Below are 25414 nucleotides of genomic sequence, written 5' to 3' on the forward strand. Positions count from 1 at the left end.
GTGACATAGAAGACAGAGCGTGCACTGCAAGCTGTTAAAAAAGCACTGAAAGCAAAACATTACATCAGCTACAGTGTGCTCTACTCATCCATTTTTAGAACAACCAAGTCATTAATCACGTTGTTATGTACTACATCTCTTCAAAGCACTGAGGCCCTGAAACACAATAACACTGGGAGTAAGGCAGTAGTGAGAAGAGAGTCTCGTGTATACACAGCCTCAGTGTTTGGGGAGCCATCTCCAAAACAATGGAGTGGAGTGTGACAGTGTGTTGAGGAGATGCACACCTCTCCTTCTTGGGTGCTGTTTCATGGGGTCCTTTGAGCCAATCATACAGCTCCCTGTCCAGCCCTGTGCTTTAAATCAGTGGAACCCTCCCCCCATCCAACATGTATGAGCTTTTGTTTTGCCAGAGGTCTCTAGAGAGGGTTTCCCTCTCTAGTAAAGCCTAGGTATCTATGCTTTACTAGAGAGAGAGAGAGAGAGAGAGAGAGAGAGAGAGAGAGAGAGAGAGAGAGAGAGAGAGAGAGAGAGAGAGAGAGAGAGAGAGAGAGAGAGAGAGAGAGAGAGAGAGAACAGCTGAAGGGGGGCTCAATCCTACAATCCTGCAGTGCAGAGGGAATGTTGAATTGACGATGTTCAGTTTATGACCTGTTCGGTGCCTTCCCTGCTTCCCTGTGCTGTGTCTAGGTGAAGTGGAGTGGGGGTCTGGTAGAGTACAGCCTGGAGGGGGAATTCCCAGAGATGCTGTTCACTGTCAGCAGAGAGGGAGTCATCTCTCTCAACGCCCCACTAGACAGAGAGACTCAGGACCAGGTGAGTGGGCACACTGTTTTCATTCACATTGTATCTATCGTACCCCCTGTCTTTATCGTAGAGTAAAGACTTGTTAGGGCAGTGAATGCAGAGTAATGTCATGTGATGTACGACATTACACTGTAAGGACAGAGGAAAATCGGGGTAAACAAGAAAAGGAGGATCATGACTCAAATCACAACGTGTCTTTTTTCCTCCTCTGGAGTTTGCCAAGAAGCTAAGCTCCAAAGCTGTACAGGATTAGATAAACATCACTTTTTGGCACAGGTTGACTTTGGGGTCATTCTGCAGAGTAGCAAGCAACATGTCTGCCCAGAGAACTTACTGCTCACTGGTCTGACACAAGTAAGGAGAAATCCATCACTGTATTGGATGTTCTGTTTCTACAGAAAGCCCTCTGAGAGTCTATTCTGTCTGAACTATACCTATAGTACAGTAATTATAAAGCCAGACACACCCCCTCTCCCCTCCTTCACCTCTCTTCCTGCCTGGCAGTGACTGTCACCTACCGTGATGGAGCTGTCATGTTCCAGCATGCATCACACTGAGTCACAGCCTATCGATACACCTCCTCACACAAAACAACACGAGTGAGGCAGTCCAGGTTCCCTGATTGAGATGGTTCCACGCTGACTGACTGAGACTCATATGTCAGCGACATGTGACTCGTACAGCTGATGGAGGGAAGAGGGAGGAGAGGAGGAGGGGGATGCATGCACATGTACAGTACCTTTCGCTTGGTGTTGACAGAGTTGTGTGCCTGTACGGGGTGCAGAGATGATGAATAATCCCTGGACTTGTCAAAGAGGGCGCTATACAAGCAAAATGGCTCAGTGCTTTGAGCTGAATAGCAGTCCATGAATCAATGGACATACTGTCACTGCCTGTGGTTAGTCTAATGGCTTCATCTTCTAAAGACAGGTTGGAGTGAAAGGGGGGAGGGGGGCAATCTGCACTCAAAAAAAGCAATAACTCATTTCATTCACACTCATACACCCCACACACCTCCCATCCCCCCATCTATTCTAAGAAAGCTCAATAAATAATAAATACAAAATCATTGTGGCTTTATCTCAAACTGATGTTCCAGTGTGTAATTGTGCCACGTTCAATACAGAACATGAAGATCTTTCCAGGCTGAGAGCTGGCGCTCTGTGTTATTCCAGTGTGACTGTTTGTGGTCTCACTGTGCATCCGGACAGGGAGATTTAATCTGGACATTTTGTGAAAGTACATGACCCCATGTGGCTCTGTCTGTTAGTTCCAGATCAGCATTGTGGTGGAGCGTCCGGACGGCAGGGAGATCGCCAAGCCTGTGGAGCTGAGGGTGATGGTGGGCGATGCCAACGACAACAGGCCCACGTTCCCTACCACACAGTACCACACCGTGGTCAAGGAGCTCGCCCCACGGGGTGAGGCACAACCCTCAGAACACTCATTTAACACACTCCTACAGATAACTCTGGAACAAACTGGATCACAAAGGCCTTTTGTTTAGGCTTAAAACGAAATACTCAGAAAAATAAAAAACTATGGAGAAATTCATCAGTACGCTCAAAATAGGATTCTATGTTTCTCACTTGAGGGTTCAATTCTGTTTTTGTTTTTGCCCACACACTAATCTGTGAGGACTTTGCTCTTTTCCCAGGGACGGAAATCCTCACAGTTCAAGCAGCCGACAACGATGATCCCAAAACAGATAACGTGAGGATCTTCTACCGGCTGGTTGGCCAGATCCCAGAGAGCCCTCGTGCCTTGTTCCGGGTGGACCGTGACTCTGGGGTCATCTCAGTGCAGGCAGACAACCTAGAGGGAGCCGCCCCACAGTACACACTGACCATCACTGCTGAGGACGCTAAAGGTGACCAACAGTACTGCATGGCAATGTGGTTCTGTGGTGTTAGGGAGAGGGGTGAGGGATTACTTCCACAAAGATAATGTATGCATAGTACAATGTAAAGATAATCCAGAGATACTCTATAGTAGTAACCTATTGTGATATGTAGACATGGGTGCAGTGGTAGTGTAAATGAGTTTTAGACTAGCAGATGTATCCTCTGAGGAGAATATTGTTTAAATATGACACTACAGTGACTGATGATCATGATTAAGACTGAGGGCATCAGTATGACAGAGGCATGCCAAACGAAATGACTCACTAATGGAGCCTATCTCTCTCTGATGATGATTTCATTTGCAGGGTTAAACAGCTCCTGTACTGTGGTTGTGACAGTGCAGGACGAGAACAACAACCCACCCGTCTTCACTCAACACGAGGTACCTTTACGCAGGCTGAAGAGGGGACTGACCTGTGATTTGGGGTTTGGGTTTGGGGGATAGAAGTGATTCAGAGCACTCATTGCAAATCTATCTGCTTATATATTAGATTTTTCTCTTCTGTTGGATGGCTGCTGTGTGAACTCTCCCTCCAGGTCACTGATTTGATTTCCCAGAGGGGAGCGAGATGGAGTGCTTCGAGGGGGATCCGAGCTTTAATCTCAGGCTTATACAAATGTAGGATCATCATTTGAGCCAGTTTGCTACAGCAGGAAAGTAATCCTGCAGCAACAGAAAATGTGAATTATTATGTGGATTATAATTAATGGGCAATTTTTCGTAAGGGAAAATCAAGTCGGTAATTTCAGAAGCATTTTTAAACCTCAAATACACTACACGTTTTAAATGTCGTGCATTGCAGGAAAGTTCTCCCGCAACAGGGTGATCAAATTAATATCCTACATCTGTAGAGATGGAACCATATTATTGTAGGGTTTTTTCTCATTGTGCTCCAAATGGACAATGTTCTCTGAGTTAATCTGAGTAAGCCTCAGATGAGGCCTGTGAGAATCCTTTATTTATAGAATAGGCAAATCCACAGCGTCGCCATAAGACAGCTCTAAATGATATCCCTCACACTTACAGCAGTCGGAACACTTCACATCTTTATAGAAAAATCATCGCACTGAGCAATATTCAATATTATGTCTGAGCTCACTGGTCCAAAAAAGCAGTTTTAGATTAAATATGAAATACTTTGTTAAAAGTGAAAAATGCATCCCTTCTAATACAGAAATGAACTGCATTGTTCTGGAATTTGTCAATAAAAAACCCTCAGAAGTGACTCATAAGAGATCTCATTAGCCGCACAGTGTCGTCATCTCCACTGGTACGGGGGGAGTGTCCCTGAGCCTACCAATGAAATTGACCTTAATCTTAACATAAAGGCTATTTTTGATCTATGAGAGCATCTTTGGGGACAGTCAGTGTTTCCAGCTGTCTTTTCCATAGTCGATCCTCATGAATAATGAAGTCACCGCTGAGGTCTCTATGAGACAACATTGGGTTAGCTCTGGCCTCAAGGTATGCAGTATACGGGCCAAAGATAGACCGTTTTCTCACACACTGTTCCAGAATGGAAAACAGTCTACACCCACACCTCCTGAATAATGCAGGAGACAGGATAGTCGTGAAAGATGTGGGAGCAAATCATCATCTTAAGATGGGGACATGTGACAATGAACACACAAAGCTCTCGTTGTCCTGGTGCTAGACTAAGTCAATGTAAACACCAACTGTGCTTGTTATGTTTAGATGCTTTCGGAGTGAGAGAAGGTACTGTTAAGATACAGGAGACGTGCCCTGCCTTCAAATTCTAGAGTCATTCCAGAGTCATCCAGTGTGTTCCTCATTGGGTGCAAGCCATGACAAAAGATTTACAGCCATTCTCATTTTGGATTCTCTATGCACCTCAACAATGCTGTCGATCATTTCTTGAGTCGATGCCAGCCCCAGGCTCATGTTCTTTCACTATGGCACACACACACACACACACACACACACACACACACACACACACACACACACACACACACACACACACACACACACACACACACACACACACACACACACACACACACACACAGAGGTGGAAAAAGCTCTTGAGTGGGTCACGCCAGAGTGCCCCTGCTTTTTCCAGCAACATGTGAACGGGTTTGTAGGGAGCTGGCAGGTGAGTGGTGAGACCCATGGTATCAGCGACCCTCTAGCCTGGGCAGGCAGATCAGAGACACAGCCGCTTCAGTGGAGGGTCACAGTGAGTGGCAGATTAAAGGACTCCCAAGCAGAGAGATAGGAGGTGTGTGAATGAAGGTCAACAACACAGGGCCACAGGGGACACGCCTGCATACACACACCAGACCTGGGTCAAATACATAACCTAGATTATGTCAAATATGTTAAAACTTTTGAAATGCACTTGATTTAGTTTGCCAGGAACAACGGAACCAATGGAGTAGTCCTAAAAGTGCATATTCTAAGCTAAATCAATCTAATACTAAATAATATACTTTTCAACTATTTCTCAATCAATCACATTAATTTTATAAAGCTGTTTTTACATCAGCAGCTGTCACAAAGTGCTTTACAGATACCCAGCCTAAAACTCCAGAGAGAAAGCAATGCAGATGTAGTAGCCCCTGCTTCATGATCTTTTTCTTCTCCCTGTCCTCATCCCCCCCTCCTCTCTCCCTTTCTTCTCTCACCTTTCTCTCTCCCTCCTCCCCCTCTCTCCTAGTACGGCCCCTTCCACCTGGCAGAGGATGCTCCTTTGGGAGCCACGGTAATGGTGGTGTCGGCGTGGGATGCTGATGAGAGGGGAGGAGACAGCTGGCAGGTGAATTACAGGCTGGAGTCTGGCAACGAGGAGGAGGTGTTCACGCTGGTCACAGACAAGCAGACCAATGAGGTTTCAATCATCCTCTCCAAGGTACGGCCATCTCCTTCATTCAACAGTCTCTATTCTCTCTTGTTCATTCACAAATAACACACAACCCAGAGAGCCCTAGATGTCGATGAATAGGATGCATTTTAACATGATCTCAACATAGTAATAATATCTTCAACAATTCTAGATGAAGTCGCGTGGAAAAAGGAATGGGGGGGGCGAAATATACTTCTCCCATGGGCAAAGAAATTCAAAAGGGGTGATGATATTAATTAATAGTAATTTCGATCCGAATGTGCAAATTGTCCAAATAGATATGCAAGGTAGATGGATTATTTTAAATATGTTATTGGACAATAAACAGATATGGCTCATTAACATTTACGGACCAAATAATGCCTGTGGTCCTCTGTAGCTCAGCTGGTAGAGCACGGCGCTTGTAACGCCAAGGTAGTGGGTTCGATCCCCGGGACCACCCATACACAAAAATGTATGCACGCACGACTGTAAGTCGCTTTGGATAAAAGCATCTGCTAAATGGCATATTATTATTATATATAATAAATTATCAACCCTGCAAGCAATTCAAGACAATATTATTATGGTGGGGGATTATAATACTGTTTTAAATAGCTCAATGGACTGTAAAGGAAATCACACCACAAACAATCACCCACATGCTCTTAAGGAAATCGTGAATGTCATGGATACATTAGAACTAGTAGATATATGGAGGCTTAAATATCCTGATCTAGTGAGATATACATGGCGGAGACTCAATCAAGCTAGTCGTCTTGACTTCTTTCTTATCTCATTCTCGTTGGCACCAAAAGTTTAAAAAGTGTTGATAGAGGACAGAATGTGGTTGGACCATCATATAATTGGCATATACATTACTCTTACTGAATTTTCACGTGGGCGAGGATATTGGAAATTTTATCAAAGCCTATTGGATGATAATTTATTATTAACTAGGACAAAGGAATTTATAACTGACTTTTTCCGACATAACATAGGTACAGCAAATCCCCTTATTGTATGGGACACCTTTAAATTTGCCTTTAGAGGCCATGCAATTCAGTACTCATCTCAAAAACAAAAGCAATTTAGGTCAAAAGAGTTTATACTAACAAAGGAAATAGAAAGTCTAACAGAACAGATAGATGGCAATAAAAACTGTAACATAGAGGCTCAGAATAAATTAGAGGAAAAACAAAAAGAAATGGAGAAACTCATTCAAGAAAGATTCAGTTTCAGTCACCTCCATCTCCTCTAACTGAAGCTAATTGTAGAGTTTTTTTTTCTATTGATAATGTAAAATTAACAGCCAAACAGAAAGACTCATGTGAAGGTGAAATTACAGAGGAGGAACTTCTGGATGCAATTAAATACTTTAAGTCTGGGAAAACTCCAGGGTTGGATGGCATACCAGTCGAAGTTGATTTTTAATATACTAAGAGGACCACTATTAGCATGTTTTAACCACTCCTACAGTGGGGAAAAAAAGTATTTAGTCAGCCACCAATTGTGCAAGTTCTCCCACTTAAAAAGATGAGAGAGGCATGTAATTTTCATCATAGGTACACGTCAACTATGACAGACAAATTGAGAAAAACAAATCAAGTAAATCACATTGTAGGATTTTTAATGAATTTATTTGCAAATTATGGTGGAAAATAAGTATTTGGTCACCTACAAACAAGCAAGATTTCTGGCTCTCACAGACCTGTAACTTCTTCTTTAAGGCTCCTCTGTCCTCCACTCGTTACCTGTATTAATGGAACCTGTTTGAACTTGTTATCAGTATAAAAGACACCTGTCCACAACCTCAAACAGTCACACTCCAAACTCCACTATGGCCAAGACCAAAGAGCTGTCAAAGGACACAAGAAACAAAATTGTAGACCTGCACCAGGCTGGGAAGACTGAATCTGCAATAGGTAAGCAGCTTGGTTTGAAGAAATCAACTGTGGGAGCAATTATTAGGAAATGGAAGACATACAAGACCACTGATAATCTCCCTCGATCTGGGGCGCCACGCAAGATCTCACCCCGTGGAGTCAAAATGATCACAAGAACGGTGAGCAAAAATCCCAGAACCACACGGGGGGACCTAGTGAATGACCTGTAGAGAGCTGGGACCAAAGTAACAAAGCCTACCATCAGTAACACACTACGCCGCCAGAGACTCAAATCCTGCAGTGCCAGACGTGTCCCCCTGCTTAAGCCAGTACATGTCCAGGCCCGTCTGAAGTTTGCTAGAGTGCATTTGGATGATCCAGAAGAGGATTGGGAGAATGTCATATGGTCAGATGAAACCAAAATAGAACTTTTTGGTAAAAACTCAACTCGTCGTGTTTGGAGGACAAAGAATGCTGAGTTGCATCCAAAGAAAACCATACCTACTGTGAAGCATGGGGGTGGAAACATCATGCTTTGGGGCTGTCTGCAAAGGGACCAGGACGACTGATCCGTGTAAAGGAAAGAATGAATGGGGCCATGTATCGTGAGATTTTGAGTGAAAACCTCCTTCCATCAGCAAGGGCATTGAAGATGAAACGTGGCTGGGTCTTTCAGCATGACAATGATCCCAAACACACCGCCCGGGCAACGAAGGAGTGGCTTCGTAAGAAGCATTTCAAGGTCCTGGAGTGGCCTAGCCAGTCTCCAGATCTCAACCCCATAGAAAATCTTTGGAGGGAGTTGAAAGTCCATGTTGCCCAGCGACAGCCCTAAAACATCACTGCTCTAGAGGAGATCTGCATGGAGGAATGGGCCAAAATACCAGCAACAGTGTGTGAAAACCTTGTGAAGACTTACAGAAAACGTTTGACCTGTGTCATTGCCAACAAAGGGTATATAACAAAGTATTGAGAAACTTTTGTTATTGACCAAATACTTATTTTCCGCCATAATTTGCAAATACATTAATTAAAAATCCTACAATGTGATTTTCTGGATTTATTTTTCTCATTTTGTCTGTCATATTTGATGTGTACCTATGATGAAAAGTACAGGCCTCTCTCATCTTTTTAAGTGGGAGAACTTGCACAATTGGTGGCTGACTAAATATTTTTTTCCCCCACTGTATGTAAATGGTAGATTATCTGACACTCAAGAAGAAGATCTCATTATTACTGAAACAGGATACAAGTGGAAAATATAAAGATCCAGTCCATTAAAAAAATTGGAGGCCCCTTACACTTCAGTGTTGTGATGCAAAAATTCTAGCAAAATGAATAGCGCATAGAATTAAAAAGGTATTGTCGGATATTATTAATTATAATCAGACAGGTTTTTTACAAGGAAGATACATTGGAGATAATATAAGGCAAGTATTGGAAACAATAGAACATTATGGAAAATCTGAGAAACCAGGCCTGCTATTCATAGCAGACTTCGAAAAGGCATTTGATAAAGTACGACTGGAGTTTATATATAAATGCCTGGAGCATTTCAATTTTGGTGAATCTCTTATAAAATGGGTCAAAATCATGTATAGTAACCCTAGGTGTAAAATAGTAAATAATGGCTATTTCTCCGAAAGTTTTAAACTGTCAAGAGGAGTGAAACAAGGTTGTCCACTATCGGCATATCTATTTATTGTGGCCATCGAGATGTTAGCTATTAAAATCAGATCCAACAATAATATCAGGGGATTAGACATCCAGGGCTTAAAAACAAAGGTGTCATTGTACGCTGATGATTCATGTTTTCTTTTAAATCCACAACTAGAATCACTCCACAGCCTCATAGAGGATCTAGATACATTTTCTAACCTCTCTGGATTAAAATCAAATTATGACAAATGTACTATAATACGTATTGGATCAATAAAAAATAAAAAATTTACATTGCCATGTAGTTTACCAATAAAATGGTCTGATGGTGATGTGGATATACTCGGAATACATATCCCAAAGGAAATAAATGATCTCACTTCAATAAATTATAATAGAAAGTTAGCAAAAATAGATAAGATCTTGCTACCATGGAAAGGTGGGTGCCTGTCAATTTGTGGAAAAATCACCCTGATTAACTCTTTAGTATTATCCCAGTTTAACTATTTGCTTATGGTCTTGCCTACGCCTAGCGAACAGTTTTTTTAATTATATGAGAAAAAAATATTCAATTTGATTTGGAACGGCAAGCCAGACAAAATTAAACGGGCCTATTTATATAATGAATATGAATTCGGAGGACAGAAATTATTAAATATTAAAGCATTAGACCTATCACTAAAAGCTTCAGTCATACAAAAGTTATACTTCAATCCAAACTGGTTCTCTAGCAAATTAGTAAAATTGTCTCACCCAATGTTCAAGAATGGCCTTTTTCCCTTTATTCAGATTACAACCACTCACTTTCAGTTATTTGAAAAGGAAATCATCTCCCAGATATCACTATTTCTAAAACAAGCCATATAAAGTTGGTTGCAATTTCAATTTAATCCTCCAGAAATGACAGAACAAATAATGCAACAAATATTGTGGTTAAACTCAAATATACTAATTGACAAAAAACCTTCTTTTTTTTGACAAAAAAAAAAAAAAGTATAATCTTTGTAAATGATATCATCGGTAGGACTGGTGGAGTTATGTCGCACATGCAGCTAACAAAAACATATGGAAATGTCTGCTCTACCCAAAATTACAACCAAATAATTGCAGCCTTACCGCAAAAATGGAAGAGGAAAGTGGAAGGAGGAGAAAGTAAGGAACTTGTCTGTCGGCCTTGCATTAAAGAACATAATTGGTTAAGGAAAACTGTGATAAATAAAAAGGTATATCAGTTTCATTTAAGGACCAAAGGATTGACAGCCGTCCCATACTGATTGCAAAATAGTTGGGAAGAGATTTTTGACGTACCGATCCCATGGCATAGTGTTTATGAACTGATACGCAAAACGACACCGGATTCAAAACTTAGAATCTTTAAATTAAAATTATTATATAAAATTCTTGCTACTAATATAATGTTATTTATATGGGGGATACAATCTTCCCAGCTCTGCAGATTTTGCTGCGAAGAGACAGATTCATTAGATCATTTGTTTTAGAACTGTCCATTTGTAGCTTGTTTTTGGACACAGGTCCAGGAATGGCTAAAGGATTGCCTTATTTACCTGGAGCTAACCCTGCAGATAACACTACTGGGTGATCTGAAAAGTCATAGTCAATTGATCAATAACACTATAATACTGTTAGCAAAAATGTTTATTTTCAATTCACAATCTGTAGAAACAATGAGAATAGAAAGGTTCAGAACTTTTGTAAGACATCACAGTACAGTTGAAATACACTGCTCAAAAAAATAAAGGGAACACTAAAATAACACATCCTAGATCTGAATGAATGAAATAATCTTATTAAATACTTTTGTCTTTACATAGTTGAATGTACTGACAACAAAATCACACAAAAATTATCAATGGAAATCAAATGTATCAACCCTTGGAGGTCTGGATTTGGAGTCACCCTCAAAATTAAAGTGGAAAACCACACTACAGGCTTACCCAACTTTGATGTAATGTCCTTAAAACAAGTCAAAATGAAGCTCAGTAGTGTGTGTGGCCTCCACGTGCCTGTATGACCTCCCTCCAACGCCTGGGCATGCTCCTAATGAGGTGGCGGATGGTCTCCTGAGGGATCTCCTCCCAGACCTGGACTAAAGCATCCGCCAACTCCTGTACAGTCTGTGGTGCAACGCGGCGTTGGTGGATGGAGCGAGACATGATGTCCCAGATGTGCTCAATTGGATTCAGGTCTGGGGAACGGGCGGGCCAGTCCATAGCATCAATGCCTTCCTCTTGCAGGAACTGCTGACACACTCCAGCCACATGAGGTCTAGCATTGTCTTGCATTAGGAGGAACCCAGGGCCAACCGCACCAGCATATGGTCTCACAAGGGGTCTGAGGATCTCATCTTGGTACCTAATGGCAGTCAGGCTACCTCTGGCGAGCACATGGAGGGCTGTGCGGCCCCCCAAAGAAATGCCACGCCACACCATGACTGACCCACCGCCAAACCGGTCATGCTGGAGGATGTTGCAGGCAGCAGAACGTTCTCCACGGCGTCTCCAGACTCTGTCACGTCTGTCACGTGCTCAGTGTGCACCTGCTTTCATCTGTGAAGAGCACAGGGCGCCAGTGGCAAATTTGCCAATCTTGGTGTTCTCTGGCAAATGCCAAACGTTTTGCACGGTGTTGGGCTGTAAGCACAACCCCCACCTGTGGACGTCGGGCCCTCATACCACCCTCATGGAGTCTGTTTCTGACCGTTTGAGCAGACACATGCACATTTGTGGCCTGCTGGAGGTCATTTTGCAGGGCTCTGGCAGTGCTCCTCCTGCTCCTCCTTGCACAAAGGCGGAGGTAGCAGTCCTGCTGCTGGGTTGTTGCCCTCCTACGGCCTCCTCCACGTCTCCTGATGTACTGGCCTGTCTCCTGGTAGCGCCTCCATGCTCTGGACACTACGCTGACAGACACAGCAAACCTTCTTGACACAGCTCCCATTGATGTGCCATCCTGGATGAGCTGCACTACCTGAGCCACTTGTGTGGGTTGTAGACTCCATCTCATGCTACCACTAGAGTGAAAGCACCGCCAGCATTCAAAAGTGACCAAAACATCAGCCAGGAAGCATAGGAACTGAGAAGTGGTCTGTGGTCACCACCTGCAAAACCAGTCCTTTATTGGCGGTGTCTTGCTAATTGCCTATAATTTCCACCTGTTGTCTATTCCATTTACACAGCAGCATGTGAAATGTATTGTCAATCAGTGTTGCTTCCTAAGTGGACAATTTGATTTCACAGAAGTGTGATTGACTTGGAGTTACATTGTGTTGTTTAAGTGTTCCCTTTATTTTTTTGAGCAGTGTATATATGGCAAATAGAAATCCTATATGGATGGTGTTAAAAGATAGATGGGAGGTGTTGAATGGAATTGAAGGATGGGACTAATAACAACTAACAACAAACAATAACAAGATAACTAATAATGTAGGCATGCTGTGTCCATAATAAGTGTATGGGTTGTAGGTTGGGAGCTTTTGTGAAGGAGCACAGTTAGAAAGATATGGCATATAGAAGCAAACCGGATGGACATCATGAAAATGATCGAAGAGGTTGAGAGTAGAAGAAGTTCAGGAGAAAGAACAAACAAAATGTAATTACTGTAAAATTGACTGTGTGCATAACATATAGATAGTGGGTATGGGCTGGAAGTAGAGGCCTAGGTGTTGTTGTTCACTAGTTTACTCCAAGTGGGGAAAGGGTGGCAGGGTTGGAAAGTAATAAAGGGGAATATATATATATTTTTAAAGGATATGTATGTGTATGTATGTATGTATGTATGTATGTATGTGTGTATGTGTGTATATGTGTATGTATGTGTATGTGTATGTATATATATATATGTATGTATGTATGTGTGTATGTATGTATGTATGTATGTATGTATGTATGTATGTATGTATGTATGTATATATGTATATATATATATATATATATAAAAACATGGGGGATTGGAAGTGATGCAGACAATTACATTGATGGAAGTTACAATCTATTGTATCTGCAATATTAAGCTGATCTACCCCCCAAAACTCTTCATACACACACACGTGGCTATTTCAACGGCACGTGTCCCAAAAATAAGCCATGACAAAAAAAAGAGTTTATCCCAAAATAATCTGAGCCCATCCCTGGGGTGTCTCTTTGGCTCTTCCCTGGTCTCCTGTAATCCCCTCCACCCTCCCAGCCCCGCCTCAGCATCGCCCTGCCTCAGCTCTCCCCTGGCCTGGACAGGAGGGCTTTGGAGACAAAGAGGGAGTGTTTGTCATTGTGTGTGTCCCAATTCCCTGGAAGTGTGGCAACTATGTTCTACCTCTCTATGAGAGTAGAGGAATGTTACCCATATTCCACAGAGGTAAACCAGGAGTTGTCTAAACTGATATAGGACTGGAGCACAACCCCTTTGCATTGTATCTGATGGACCCTGACATACAGTAACAATATAAAATGTATGACAGAGCCGTATAAGGCTCTGACATAGGCCTACTGTAGCTAATTTTGAAGCACCACGTATGGTGTATTGTTTGTGCAGCAGTTACACGCTTAAAGCTAGCCAATGATAAAATAGCATGTTAGTGCATCAGAGCATGCTCACTAATATGTGACCTTGTGGCGAGACTGACACAACCCAGAGGGTAGTCCCATTGTCTTATTAAGAGCAGATTCCACAAAGTCTAATTGAATAATTGCACAGTGCCATTAGTCTGTAGAAAGTAATTGCAGTTTACTCACTATAAACCACATAGGCAAGGCACTGCTAACTAAACACTAGCTCATCTGGCTCTCTGGTGCTGTGCTACAGTTGTTTTGATAGCGTAAAGATGATATCAATGTGGATATTCAGCTCCTGCTGTGCTGTAGGCAGATGTGTCTGAGGTTGGGTGTAGCATGATAATCTATGTGACTTGATCAGGAAAAACTCTGGGCCTTTTACTAGACCCATGTCAAGCATGAGTTCTGTTGAAATGTCTCCCACACGCATACAGACCTGCCGTCATGAATGGTGAATTAGAGATGATGGGATAGAAAAGTGTGTGGTCAGTGGCTGTGTGCTGGGTTGTAGGTGCACATAGCTGATTCAATCCTTTTCAGAGGGAAGAATAGAGATTACAGACGAACACACACATGCGCATGCGCTACACATACACACACACACACACACACACACACACACACACACACACACACACACACACACACACACACACACACACACACACACACACACACACACACACACACACACACACACACACACACACACACACACACACACACACACACACACACACACACACACACAACCTCACACACTGGACTAATGCTTTGATCTTATTATGATCTTGATATGAAAGAGGGGATCACAAGTAATCGTCTCCTTCTTTTTAAATCCATTGAGCTGGAGACTCTCATGCTTCAAGTGTCCCCATTTAACCGAGTGGGCCGCCCTCCACACATTAACTTAAGGCCAGCAACAGCAGCTGAGTGGTGGTTGGATTCTTCTGGTTGTTGCCTGACACAAACCTGCACTTCACCTCCAGTCAGCACCATTAGTCACTCCAACACAGATCAACGTCTGAACGTCTGTGTTTTCTCTCTAGCAACAGAGGTAGCTATTTGGGCCAGGCTACATGTTATTAGCAACAGCAATCACTTCATTTCTCCAGAACGTAGACAACTCACAGAGTAAGCATAGCAACGGCTGTCCACTAACGGGATTCTCCGTCACAAGCATGATTCATGTCAGTTGACCCTTGAATCAAATGGCTGTCCCTGTCATTCCAGTTTCTGTTTTACAATGGAAATAAAACTCTGCCGGTAAATCAGCTTGTCTCACATGCAGGTGACGGTATTATAGAGGCCTTGTTTACTTTAGAGTCGCTGTAGGATCAGTCTGTAAATATGTGGAACGCGTCGATTCCCAGCAGACATATGCAGGCTCTTTCTGACCTCCTGTGTTTGCTCAATGAGCGTAATACAATCCCATGCCTCTGGAGGGGGCGGTTCGATATTTTGCTCAGTCTAAATGAGCAGCCTGTGCATCTCATGGAGTGCTGAAATGGCACATTCACAACAGATTCACCGACTGCTTTTTGCTCTTTAGATAAAGTCTGCTGTTTTCTAGGAAATGTTAGTAAAGCCCTCCCATGATTATTTTCCTAGTGTTCATTCTTGCACTGTATGTAGAACACTATGTTCCCATATTTCACAGCTCTCAGAACACTACATGTATGTTAGTGCATGCACTTCCATGTGAGCAGCCTTTCTATGGCAACCTGTATGCATGCAGGTGCTGGACTTCGAGCGGGAGAGCGAGTACATCCTGGTCCTTAGTGCTCAAAACCCAGTGGCCCTGGTCCGAGGGAGGTATGGCCCAGCGTCCACGGCAACCGTCTCCATCTATGTGGACGATATCAACGAGGGCCCCATCCTGTCCCAGAGCCACTACGAGGTCACGGTCAGAGAGGGAGAGGAGCCAGGACGGGTTATTGCCACTATTCGTGGATATGACCCAGACTCACACCCAATCAGGTGAAACATCATTCATCAGAAATAATGAAAAATAAACATTAATTCACAATTTAAAGGCATGGTTCAGGGTGTTATCCCACCCCGCATATACTCTGAAGTAATACGTACTAATGGTTTGGGTTTTGTTTTTGTCCAGATACTCGCTCAGAGGAGACACAAAGAGGTATTTCTCCATTGGGAAGTACTCAGGTGAGCTGAAGACCGTTCAGGCCTTGGACAGAGAGGAAAACAGCACCTACACTATGGAGGTCATGGCTGAAGATGGACGTAAGATGATTTTCTGAGAATAATGTCTATTTCTATATTTCTCTATCTTTCCAGACAGAGGCTTCAGGGCAGCTTAGACCTCGGCCTTCTGTTTGTCCCAGTGGGTGTCACATTTAATAAGGCAAGGCTAAAGCAATACTTCCATTGAGAATTCAAGACCACACAGTATTCACTGACAATGTAATAAGCAGGGAGTGAGTCAAGCGAAGTGACAGCCAGTGTGTAGCCAGCTAGCTGGTGGGTGTAGAGTGGGGAGTGAGGAGGGGGTGTATGTTGTATAGAAAACTCCAATCCTCCCAACACTAGATAAGCATGACTCAGAACAGAAGATAGACCTGCAGGGTCTGAGAGCTGCACACGGCACCTCTCCAATTACCCACTGCCCTCATCCCTCGTATGCACTTATTATCATGTCTAGTGAAAGATCTATTCCAATTCAGACTGGTCCATTACCCGCAGAATGGGGGCTCTGACTCACATATTGAGTCCAAACCTGTAGAGGCTAGAGAGGACAGTGGTGTTAATTGGTGGAGGAGATCCTGTATTATGTTGGTTGGATCGAAGTGTACAGGTATCAGAAACATTTTAAAATCTGCTTTGTAGTTCAGAGAGGTTGTGGTTTCTAATGTCCCTCTCTGTGCTTGTCAAAGCCAGGCCAGCAGCACCCAATACGAGGACTATTGTTTCCAGTGATTCAATGGGTACTAATGTTTATTAAAACTGAACTATTTGCCCCCAAGGGAACTCTTCTCTGTCAGCCTCCACCCTGGTAACGGTACATATCCTGGATGTGAATGACAACAGTCCTGTGTTGGTGGGGGACTACTCCTGGAAGTACCTGTGTACACCTCGCTGGGAGGACCAGGCCTTGGTGCTGGCATCCCGGGACAGTGATGGTCCCCAGCACGGTGGCAGGCTCAACTTCTCCCTGCGCAGTGACGCCACCGTGCGCGGCAACTGGAAACTCACCCCCATCAATGGTGCGACTGTCTGCCTCATCATCCAGATAACCTAACACATTTTTATTTTCTTTCAGACAAACAGAAAAATCAACACAGGCTTAAAACAACCTCTTGGCCCATCAGATATTTTAGTAACCAATCCAGCATGACAATACTATAGGTGTAGTGACTGTAGTCGGGACAGGGTGACCTAACGCTATGACATTGTAGGCTAGCACCATACTGTAGGAAGTAGGACCCAGGAAACATTAACCTCTCTGGAGGATCAATCCAGATCGAGGTGTTGGATTGGTTGAGTCATGTCTGTGTAAGAACCACTGCCAAACAGCTAAATTACAGTGACAAATTAGACCACTTATTCTATTTGAGTCATCATGGTGACGTTAGACCTGACGCTGTCACTGTGGCTACCCGTGTATGTGTACCTGTAATAACATTGGAAAGAGAACAATCCAGGGTGTTTTGCTACAATGTGATGAATGGTGAGTAGGAGGTAATTCAGGGATCCATTCAGGCCGCTTGTAGATCCACAGAGACATGTAGAGAGGATTAGAGTGAGTGGGACTGAGACACTGACTGGCAGTGGAAGTAAATTGCCCTCATCCTTTCTTCTGAGGCTGTCTGACTTGGCAGTGTCAGTAATACGCCTAATTGCCTCTTCCTGTCGCTGTACCTGTCTGTAATGTGTCAGGCTGACATACAGTAATCAGACTTGTCGACTTGGCTGTGCTGACACAGCCTCTCTTCTGATTCACCAACCTTTTCTCTTTCGTTGATTTTCTCTCGCCCTTTCTCTCTGACGCGTTATTAATGGAAGAGGCGGAGGCCGGCTGTAATTATATTTCCCCTTTAATTTGTGTGATGTCACAGCTGGGACCCGCTGGGCTGAAAGGCTAAGAGGCTAAAAGTGTATTTTTCCCAGCAGCACCCAGCAGCTGCAAGACTTGTCCCTAATAACACGTGCCATGGCGCACCTATTTACCTCACCTTTGTGGCTCTTCGCCCTCCTCCCTGACAACTGGGGAGGCTGGAGGGAGTGACGGAGGTGTGACGCAGCCTCTGTCTTTGAGAAGCTAACATAGTGTGCTGTGACGTGATTGTCCTGAGAGGGTACCAGTAGATTCCACTGTTCCTGTCCACCACTGAACAGACAGTCAATCAATTCTAATTAATCATAAATAGATACAGCAATGATTTACCTCTATATTTCCCATTATTCCTGGGCCGTGATAAAACCAGGTTAAAAAAAACTCTCATATACACTATTCCTGTCAATTATGACATCAAAGAAAAGTCACAATAAGAACCATTGAGGATGCGGAAGACCAAGGGCTCCTCTACTATTTATGTCACTGAAGCCTGCCGGCTGCAGCCTTACCTCACGAGATGATATACAGTGCATTCGGAAAGTATTCAGACCCCTTGACTTTTTCCACATTTTGTTACGTTACAGCCTTATTCTAAAATGGATGAAATCGTTTTTCCCCCTTCATCAATCTACAAAAAATACCCCATAATGACAAAGCAAAAACAGGTTTTTAGAAATGTTTGCAAATGTATTAATAACTTAAATATCACATTTACATAAGTATTCAGACCCTTTACTCAGTACTTTGTTGAAGCACCTTTGGCAGCGATTACAGCCTCGAGTCTTCTTGGGTATGACGCTACAAGCTTGGCACACCTGTATTTGGGGAGTTTCACCCATTCTTCTCTGCAGATCCTCTCAAGCTCTGTCAGGTTGGATGGGGAGCGTCGTTGCACAGCTATTTTCAGGTCTCTCCAGAGATGTTCGATCAGATTCAAGTCCGGGCTCTGGCTGTGCCACTCAAGGACATTCAGGGACTTGTCCCGAAGCCACTCCTGCGTTGTCTTAGCTGTGGGTCGTTGTCCTGTTGGAAGATGAACCTTCGCCCCAGTCTGAGGTCCTGAGTGCTCTGGAGCAGGTTTTCATCAAGGATCTCTCTGTACTTTGCTCCGTTCATATTTTCCTCGATCCTGACTAGTCTCCCATTCCCTGCCGCTGAAAAACATGGTGATGGGATGGTGCCAGGTTTCCTCCAGATGTGACGCTTGACATTCAGGCCAAAGAGTTCAATCTTGGTTTCATCAGACCAGAGAATCTTGTTTGACATGGTCTGAGAGTCCTTTAGGTGTCTTTTGGTCAACTCCAAGCGGACTGTCAAGTGCCTTTTACTGAGGATTGGCTTCCGTCTGGCCACTTTACCATAAAGGCCTGACTGGTGGAGTGCTGCAGAGATGGTTGTCCTTCTGGATGGCTCTCCCATCTCCACAGAGGAACTCTGGAGCTCTGTCAGAGTGACCATCGGGTTCTTGGTCACCTCCCTGACCAAGGCCCTTCTCTGCCGATTGCTCAGTTTGGCTGGGTGCCAGCTCTAGGAAGTGTCTTGATGGTTCCAAACTTATTCCATTTACGAATGATGGAGGCCACTGTGTTCTTGGGGACCTTCAATGCTGTAGAATATTTTTGGTACACTTCCCCAGATCTGTGCCTCAACACAATCCTGTCTCGGAGCTCTACGGACAATTCCTTTGACCTCTTGGTTTTTGCTCTGACATGCACTGTCAACTGTGGGACCTTATATAGACAGGTGTGTGCCTTTCCAAATCATGTCCAATCAATTGAATTGACCACAGGTGGACTCCAATCAAGTTGTAGAAACATCTCAAGGATGATCAATGGAAACAGGATACACTGGAGCTCACTTTCGAGTCTCATAGCAAAGGGTCTGAATACTATTTCTGTTTTTTATTTTGATGAGAAGAAGAAAACATAATTTAATCCATTTTAGAATAAGGCTGTAATGTAACAAAATGTGGAAAAAGGGAAGGGGTCTGAATACTTTCCAAATGCACTGTACATCTGACATTACACACGGTACATAATGACAAGTCAAACTGTGTAAGGCTGTGTAATATGTAATAAATGTCACACCTGAGGACCTTTAGTGATAATAGTAGAAGATAGAAGAAGATAATAATTTTCTTTGTGTTGGTCCAGAGGTGCGTCACAGTCTCAGAACAGAGGCACATGAAGGGGACCAGTGTCTGAGGCCAGCCAGGGGCTTTTGGTCCCCCAGATAACAGCTAACAGTCTGATAGTAAACCCTCTGTTTACGAGACGGGAGCTTGTATTTTGGATTCGTTCATAGATTAGATAAAGTATCAGTGCATTTGCACTAGAACCCCCCCTTCCAACCTTCGTCACCCATTGGCCAGTGTGTTTGTTTTGAGTCACAGAGGGTCTACCAGACAGGTCCCTCACACATACAGAATGTGTATGATAAACATAACCTAGGTCTTTGCTATGTAGAATAACATTTATGTGGGCTGTTGATCATGCCAGTATTTTACTTGTGTTCGCCAAAACCTAGTTAATCAATCAGCCACGGTTATTTATCTGAATTGGCCTGTATCCCGGACTCTTTACTGAGGACAAGCAGATGTTTAAAAATATATTTGAGGTAATGTTTTTCGTTCTCGCACGGGCTTTGGAGCTTTTGGAATTTCCCTCTGATGTTTACTTTGCTGTTAGACGCTAGCCAAAATGGACAAAATACTTCTGTGTACCGTCAATCAAATTGGTCTTAAAAGAACATCTCATTCCAAAATCATGGGCATTAAAATGGAGTTGGTCCCCCCTTAGCTGTTATAACAGCCTCCAGTCTTCTTGGGAGGCTTTCCACTAGATGTTGGAACATTGCTGCGGGGACTTGCTTCCATTCAGCCACAAGAGCATTAATGAGGTCGAGCACTGATGTTATGCGATTAGGCCTGGCTCGCAGTCGGCGTTCCAATTCATCCCAAAGGTGTTCAATGGGGTTGAGGTCAGGGCTCTGTGCAGGCCAGTCAAGTTCTTCCACACCGATCTCAACAAACAATTTCTGTATGGACCTCGCTTTGTTCACGGGGGCATTGTCATGCTGAAACAGTAAAGGGCCTTCCCCAAACTGTTGTCACAAAGTTGGACGCACAGAATTGTCTAGAATGTCATTGTATGCTGTAGCGTTAAGATTTCCCTTCACTGGAACTAAGGGGCCTAGCCCGAACCATGAAAAACAGCCCCAGACCATTATTCCTCCTCCACCAAACTACAGTTGGCACTATGCATTGGGGCAGGTAGCGTTCTCCTGGCATCCGCCAAACCCAGAATGTGAAGTATGATTAATAACTCCAGAGAACGCGTTTCCACTGTTCCAGAATCCAATGACGCCGAGTTTTACACTATTCCTGCTGACGCCTGGCATTGCGCATGGTGATCTTAGGCTTGTGTGCGGCTGTTCGGCCATGGAAACCCATTTCATGAAGCTCCCGATGAACAGTTCTTGTGCTGACGTTGCTTCCAGAGGCAGTTTGGAACTCGGTAGTGAGTGTTGCAACCGAGGACAGAACAATAGATGGACATTATTTGTTGTCCATTCCTTTCAGTAGAATATACATTTCTGTCAGCACCACCATTGTTCGCTCTGGTAGCTGTGTTGTTATTACAGTCTTGTCGATGGGCAATTTAACTATAAAAAAAACATACATTATTTACAATCAATGTCACTTCTGGGCTTTCCTTTCACACTGGGATGTTGGAGCTGTAATTACTCTGTAATGTCTGTCCTTTCTCTGAAACAAATAGGACTTGGTTGGGCATATGCTTGGTCTGTGTTCATGTGTTTTCTCCTGGCCCTCCCACCCCTCAGAATATCTCCAAAACTCAATCTGGTTGACAGCATCTGCTCTGTAAATGGAAAAGGACATCTCACAGATCCCTGTAGATTTGTTTCCCTATATGCCTGATGTATGGCAGCATGTTGGAATAGAGTACTGGTCATCCTGAGACATTGTGTTCAGACTGACTCAGTCTCAGGGCAGGATGGGCCGCAGGTGCACCCTCTCCCCCTGTCATAGCCTGGTCTCAGCCCAGTCTGCCTGGTGATCCCCCCTCTACAGAGGACAGCTGAATTTTACGCGCTATGCACTTCAGCACTTGGCGGTCCCGTTCTGTGAGCTTGTGTGGCCTACCACTTCGCAGCTGAGCCGTTGTTGATCCTAGACGTTTCCACTTCACAATAACATCACTTACAGTTGACTGGGGCAGGTCTAGCAGGGCAGAAATTTGATTTACTGACTTGTTGGAAAGGTGGCATCCTATGACGGTGCCACGTTGAAAGTCACTGAGCTCTTCAGTAAGGCCATTCTACTGCCAATGTTTGTCTATGGAGATTGCATGGCTGTGTGCTCAATTTTATACACCGATCAGCAATGGGTGTGGCTGAAATAGCAGAATCCACTAATTTGAAGGGGTGTCCACATACTTTTGTATAGATTATGATTCTAGGAAAGGTTATGTGAACAATTACGTAATTTTACCAAGAATACGTACAGGACCTTTCAAAGTTATGGAGCCCAATAAACCTTTGTCATAAAAGTTTACTATAGGCTACCAATGTAATATCTGTCTTTCCCCAGACACCCATACCAACCTGTCCCTGAACATCCCGTACCTGTCTCCTGAGGTCTACACGGTCCCCTTCACCATCTCTGACAGCAGCTCTCCTCCCAGGAGCACCTTCATCAACCTGCCAGGTGACACACATTGATATGTGTTGAAGCAGAATATATTGCTCTAAGAAACATACATTGTTTACAATCAATGTCACTTCTGGGCTTTCCTTTCACACAGGGATGTTGGAGCTGTAATTACTCTGTAATGTCTGTCCTTTCTCTGAAAACAAATAAGAGTGGGTTGGGCATATGCTTGGTCTGTGTTCATGTGTTTTCTCCTGGCCCTCCCACCCCTCAGAATATCTCCAAAACTCAATCTGGTTGACAGCATTTGCTTTGTAAATAGAAAAGGACATCATTGATCCCTGTCGATTTGTTGCCCTATATGCCTGATGTATGGCAGCATGTTGGAATAGAGTACTGGTCATCCTGAGACATTGTGTTCAGACTGAATCAGTCTCAGGGCAGGATGGGCCGCAGGTGCACCCTCTCCCCCTGTTATAGCCTGGTCTCAGCCCAGTCTGCCTGGTGATCCCCCCTCTACAGCACACTGAACTGATTTAGTAAAATCCTGAGGCCGCAGGGGCATGGAGATGTTCTCTCCCTGTCATCGTGGTCTGCTCAGGGTATCTGTAATGTGCTTATGAGAGCTGAATATGTCCCTGTACTGTGTGAGTAGTGTTGACTGTATCTTAAATTACAGTGACGGTGTGCCCGTGCAATGTGAGAGGAAACTGCAGGACCGCCGCTAAGCAGCTGCAAGGCATGCCAACCGTCCAGTCCACCGTCGGCATCCTTCTGGGAACCCTTGGGGTCATAGGTAAGAGTAGCTGCTGTTGGACTGTAGACTGAACACCTTTAAGATACCAAGTGAAAACAGCGAAGTCAATCAATCAATCAATCAATCAATCAAATGTATATATAAAGCCCATTTTACATTAGCAGTTGTCACAAAGTGCTTGTACAGAAACCGAGCCTCAAGTGTAAGCAAAATGGTCCTTTGTGTAATTTTGTGTCATGATGATCTGAGTTCACTTAGGATATTTTTCAGGATCTTACATTTGAGTTAGTCATGGGACATTTTTGTATGGTGGGCCTAATTTTATCTTTCTTATTTATCCCAGGAATCATTCTAATCGTTGTGTTTGTGAGGCTGTCCTACCAGAACCCCAAACCGCCGAGCAAAACCAACCAGGAGAGAGAGCCCCTGAGGATCTCACTGTGAGGGTACTGCCTGCATATGTCTCTGACTGTGCCCTTATGGACAGGGCCATAACAGTAGAGCAATGATATAGTGAGAATGTTTATTCAGTACTGTGCATAGTATTTACCTAGTGGGTAGTTCTTGGGTTGCGGTGGTATTTGTGCATTTGGGAAAATATGTACTTAACTTTCCTAGTTTTTTTAATTTACAGTAAATGTATTTGGGTACATCTTCCCAGTCTAAATCAACTAATGGCAGCTTAATGACTTTAAATCATTTTCACCATTATGATAACTTTGTACCACCAGTAGGAGTAGTAACACCAACGACGAAAACACCAATGATACATTTTAGGTAAACTAGGATTTTCTGAAATTGAGGCCACATATACTAAAATCTAAGGTCATTAACCCTTTAAAAATTACTTACTAAAGTGATATGATTAATAATTCTGCTCACAATGTAATTTCCCTTCATTTAAATAGAGTAACCCCAAGTGACAATTTGGATTTAGACACACCAAAGTATCAATGGAATCCTCAAATGTATGATATACTAAAAGGGTATGATTAGCTTGTAATTTTATTTTAAAATAGACCACTACCCCGTTAACAGTTTGCCACTGGAGGGAATGCTCACTGGAGGGATCCGCTAGCGCGTCGTTGAACACAGCTTCCAAGTCGTTCATTAGTTTGCATAGAACGCATGCCTCTCGTTGATTATCCCTTACGTAATGAGTGATTTTCGAGGAGGTAACACTAATGACATAAAACTGAGGGACACATTATATTAGTAATAAAAGTGTATTTTAATAGCCTACTTTGTTTTCATAGATCTATACAGTATGTTTAATACTTTTGTTTACCTTCTAGAATTCAAAATTATAGATAGATATATCTAAATCCCCCAAAACATGTCACAACAACCAGAGCCATACAGTATACAGTGAGGGAAAAAAGCATTTGATCCCCTGCTGATTTTGTACGTTTGCCCACTGACAAAGAAATGATCAGTCTATAATTTTAATGGTAGGTTTATTTGAACAGTGAGAGACAGAATAACAACAAAAAAATCCAGAAAAACGCATGTCAAAAATGTTATAAATTGATTTGCATTTTAATGAGGGAAATAAGTATTTGACCCCCTCTCAATCAGAAAGATTTCTGGCTCCCAGGTGTCTTTTATATGGGTAACGAGCTGAGATTAGGAGCACACTCTTAAAGGGAGTGCTCCTAATCTCAGCTTGTTACCTGTATAAAAGACACCTGTCCACAGAAGCAATCAATCAATCAGATTCCAAACTCTCCACCATGGCCAAGACCAAAGAGCCCTCCAAGGATGTCAGGGACAAGATTGTAGACCTACACAAGGCTGGAATGGGCTACAAGACCACCGCCAAGCAGCTTGGTGAGAAGGTGACAACAGTTGGTGCGATTGTTCGCAAATGGAAGAAACACAAAATAACTGTCAATCTCCCTCTGCCTGGGGCTCCATGCAAGATCTCACCTCGTGGAGTTGCAATGATCATGAGAACGGTGAGGAATCAGCCCAGAACTACACGGGAGGATCTTGTCAATGATCTCAAGGCAGCTGGGACCATAGTCACCAAGAAAACAATTGGTAACACACTACGCCGTGAAGGACTGAAATCCTGCACCGCCCGCAAGGTCCCCCTGCTCAAGAAAGCACATATACATGCCCGTCTGAAGTTTGCCAATGAACATCTGAATGATTCAGAGGAGAACTGGGTGAAAGTGTTGTGGTCAGATGACCAAAATCGAGCTCTTTGGCATCAACTCAACTCACCGTGTTTGGAG

At 43.5% G+C, this 25414-nt stretch overlaps 2 protein-coding genes across 2 annotated transcripts; both read left to right on the forward strand.

The window, feature by feature from the left end:
* Window positions 1–648: 648 nt before the first annotated feature.
* On the forward strand, window positions 649–3156 carry LOC121548396 (cadherin-4-like). Its single transcript, XM_041859833.2, has 4 exons — window positions 649–816; window positions 2078–2228; window positions 2465–2677; window positions 3017–3156. Exons 1-4 carry the CDS (start codon window positions 745–747, stop codon window positions 3154–3156), a joined length of 576 nt encoding a protein of 191 aa, XP_041715767.1. The 5' UTR covers window positions 649–744.
* A 2251-nt stretch (window positions 3157–5407) lies between these two features.
* LOC121548395 (cadherin-17-like) lies at window positions 5408–23884 on the forward strand. The gene is made up of 7 exons (XM_045217486.1): window positions 5408–5584; window positions 15406–15647; window positions 15784–15914; window positions 16655–16894; window positions 22358–22474; window positions 23097–23213; window positions 23518–23884. Exons 1-7 carry the CDS (start codon window positions 5441–5443, stop codon window positions 23616–23618), a joined length of 1092 nt encoding a protein of 363 aa, XP_045073421.1. The 5' UTR covers window positions 5408–5440; the 3' UTR covers window positions 23619–23884.
* Window positions 23885–25414: the final 1530 nt, after the last annotated feature.

The sequence above is a fragment of the Coregonus clupeaformis genome, unplaced genomic scaffold (assembly GCF_020615455.1).
Source record: "Coregonus clupeaformis isolate EN_2021a unplaced genomic scaffold, ASM2061545v1 scaf1072, whole genome shotgun sequence".
NCBI lineage: Eukaryota > Metazoa > Chordata > Actinopteri > Salmoniformes > Salmonidae > Coregonus > Coregonus clupeaformis.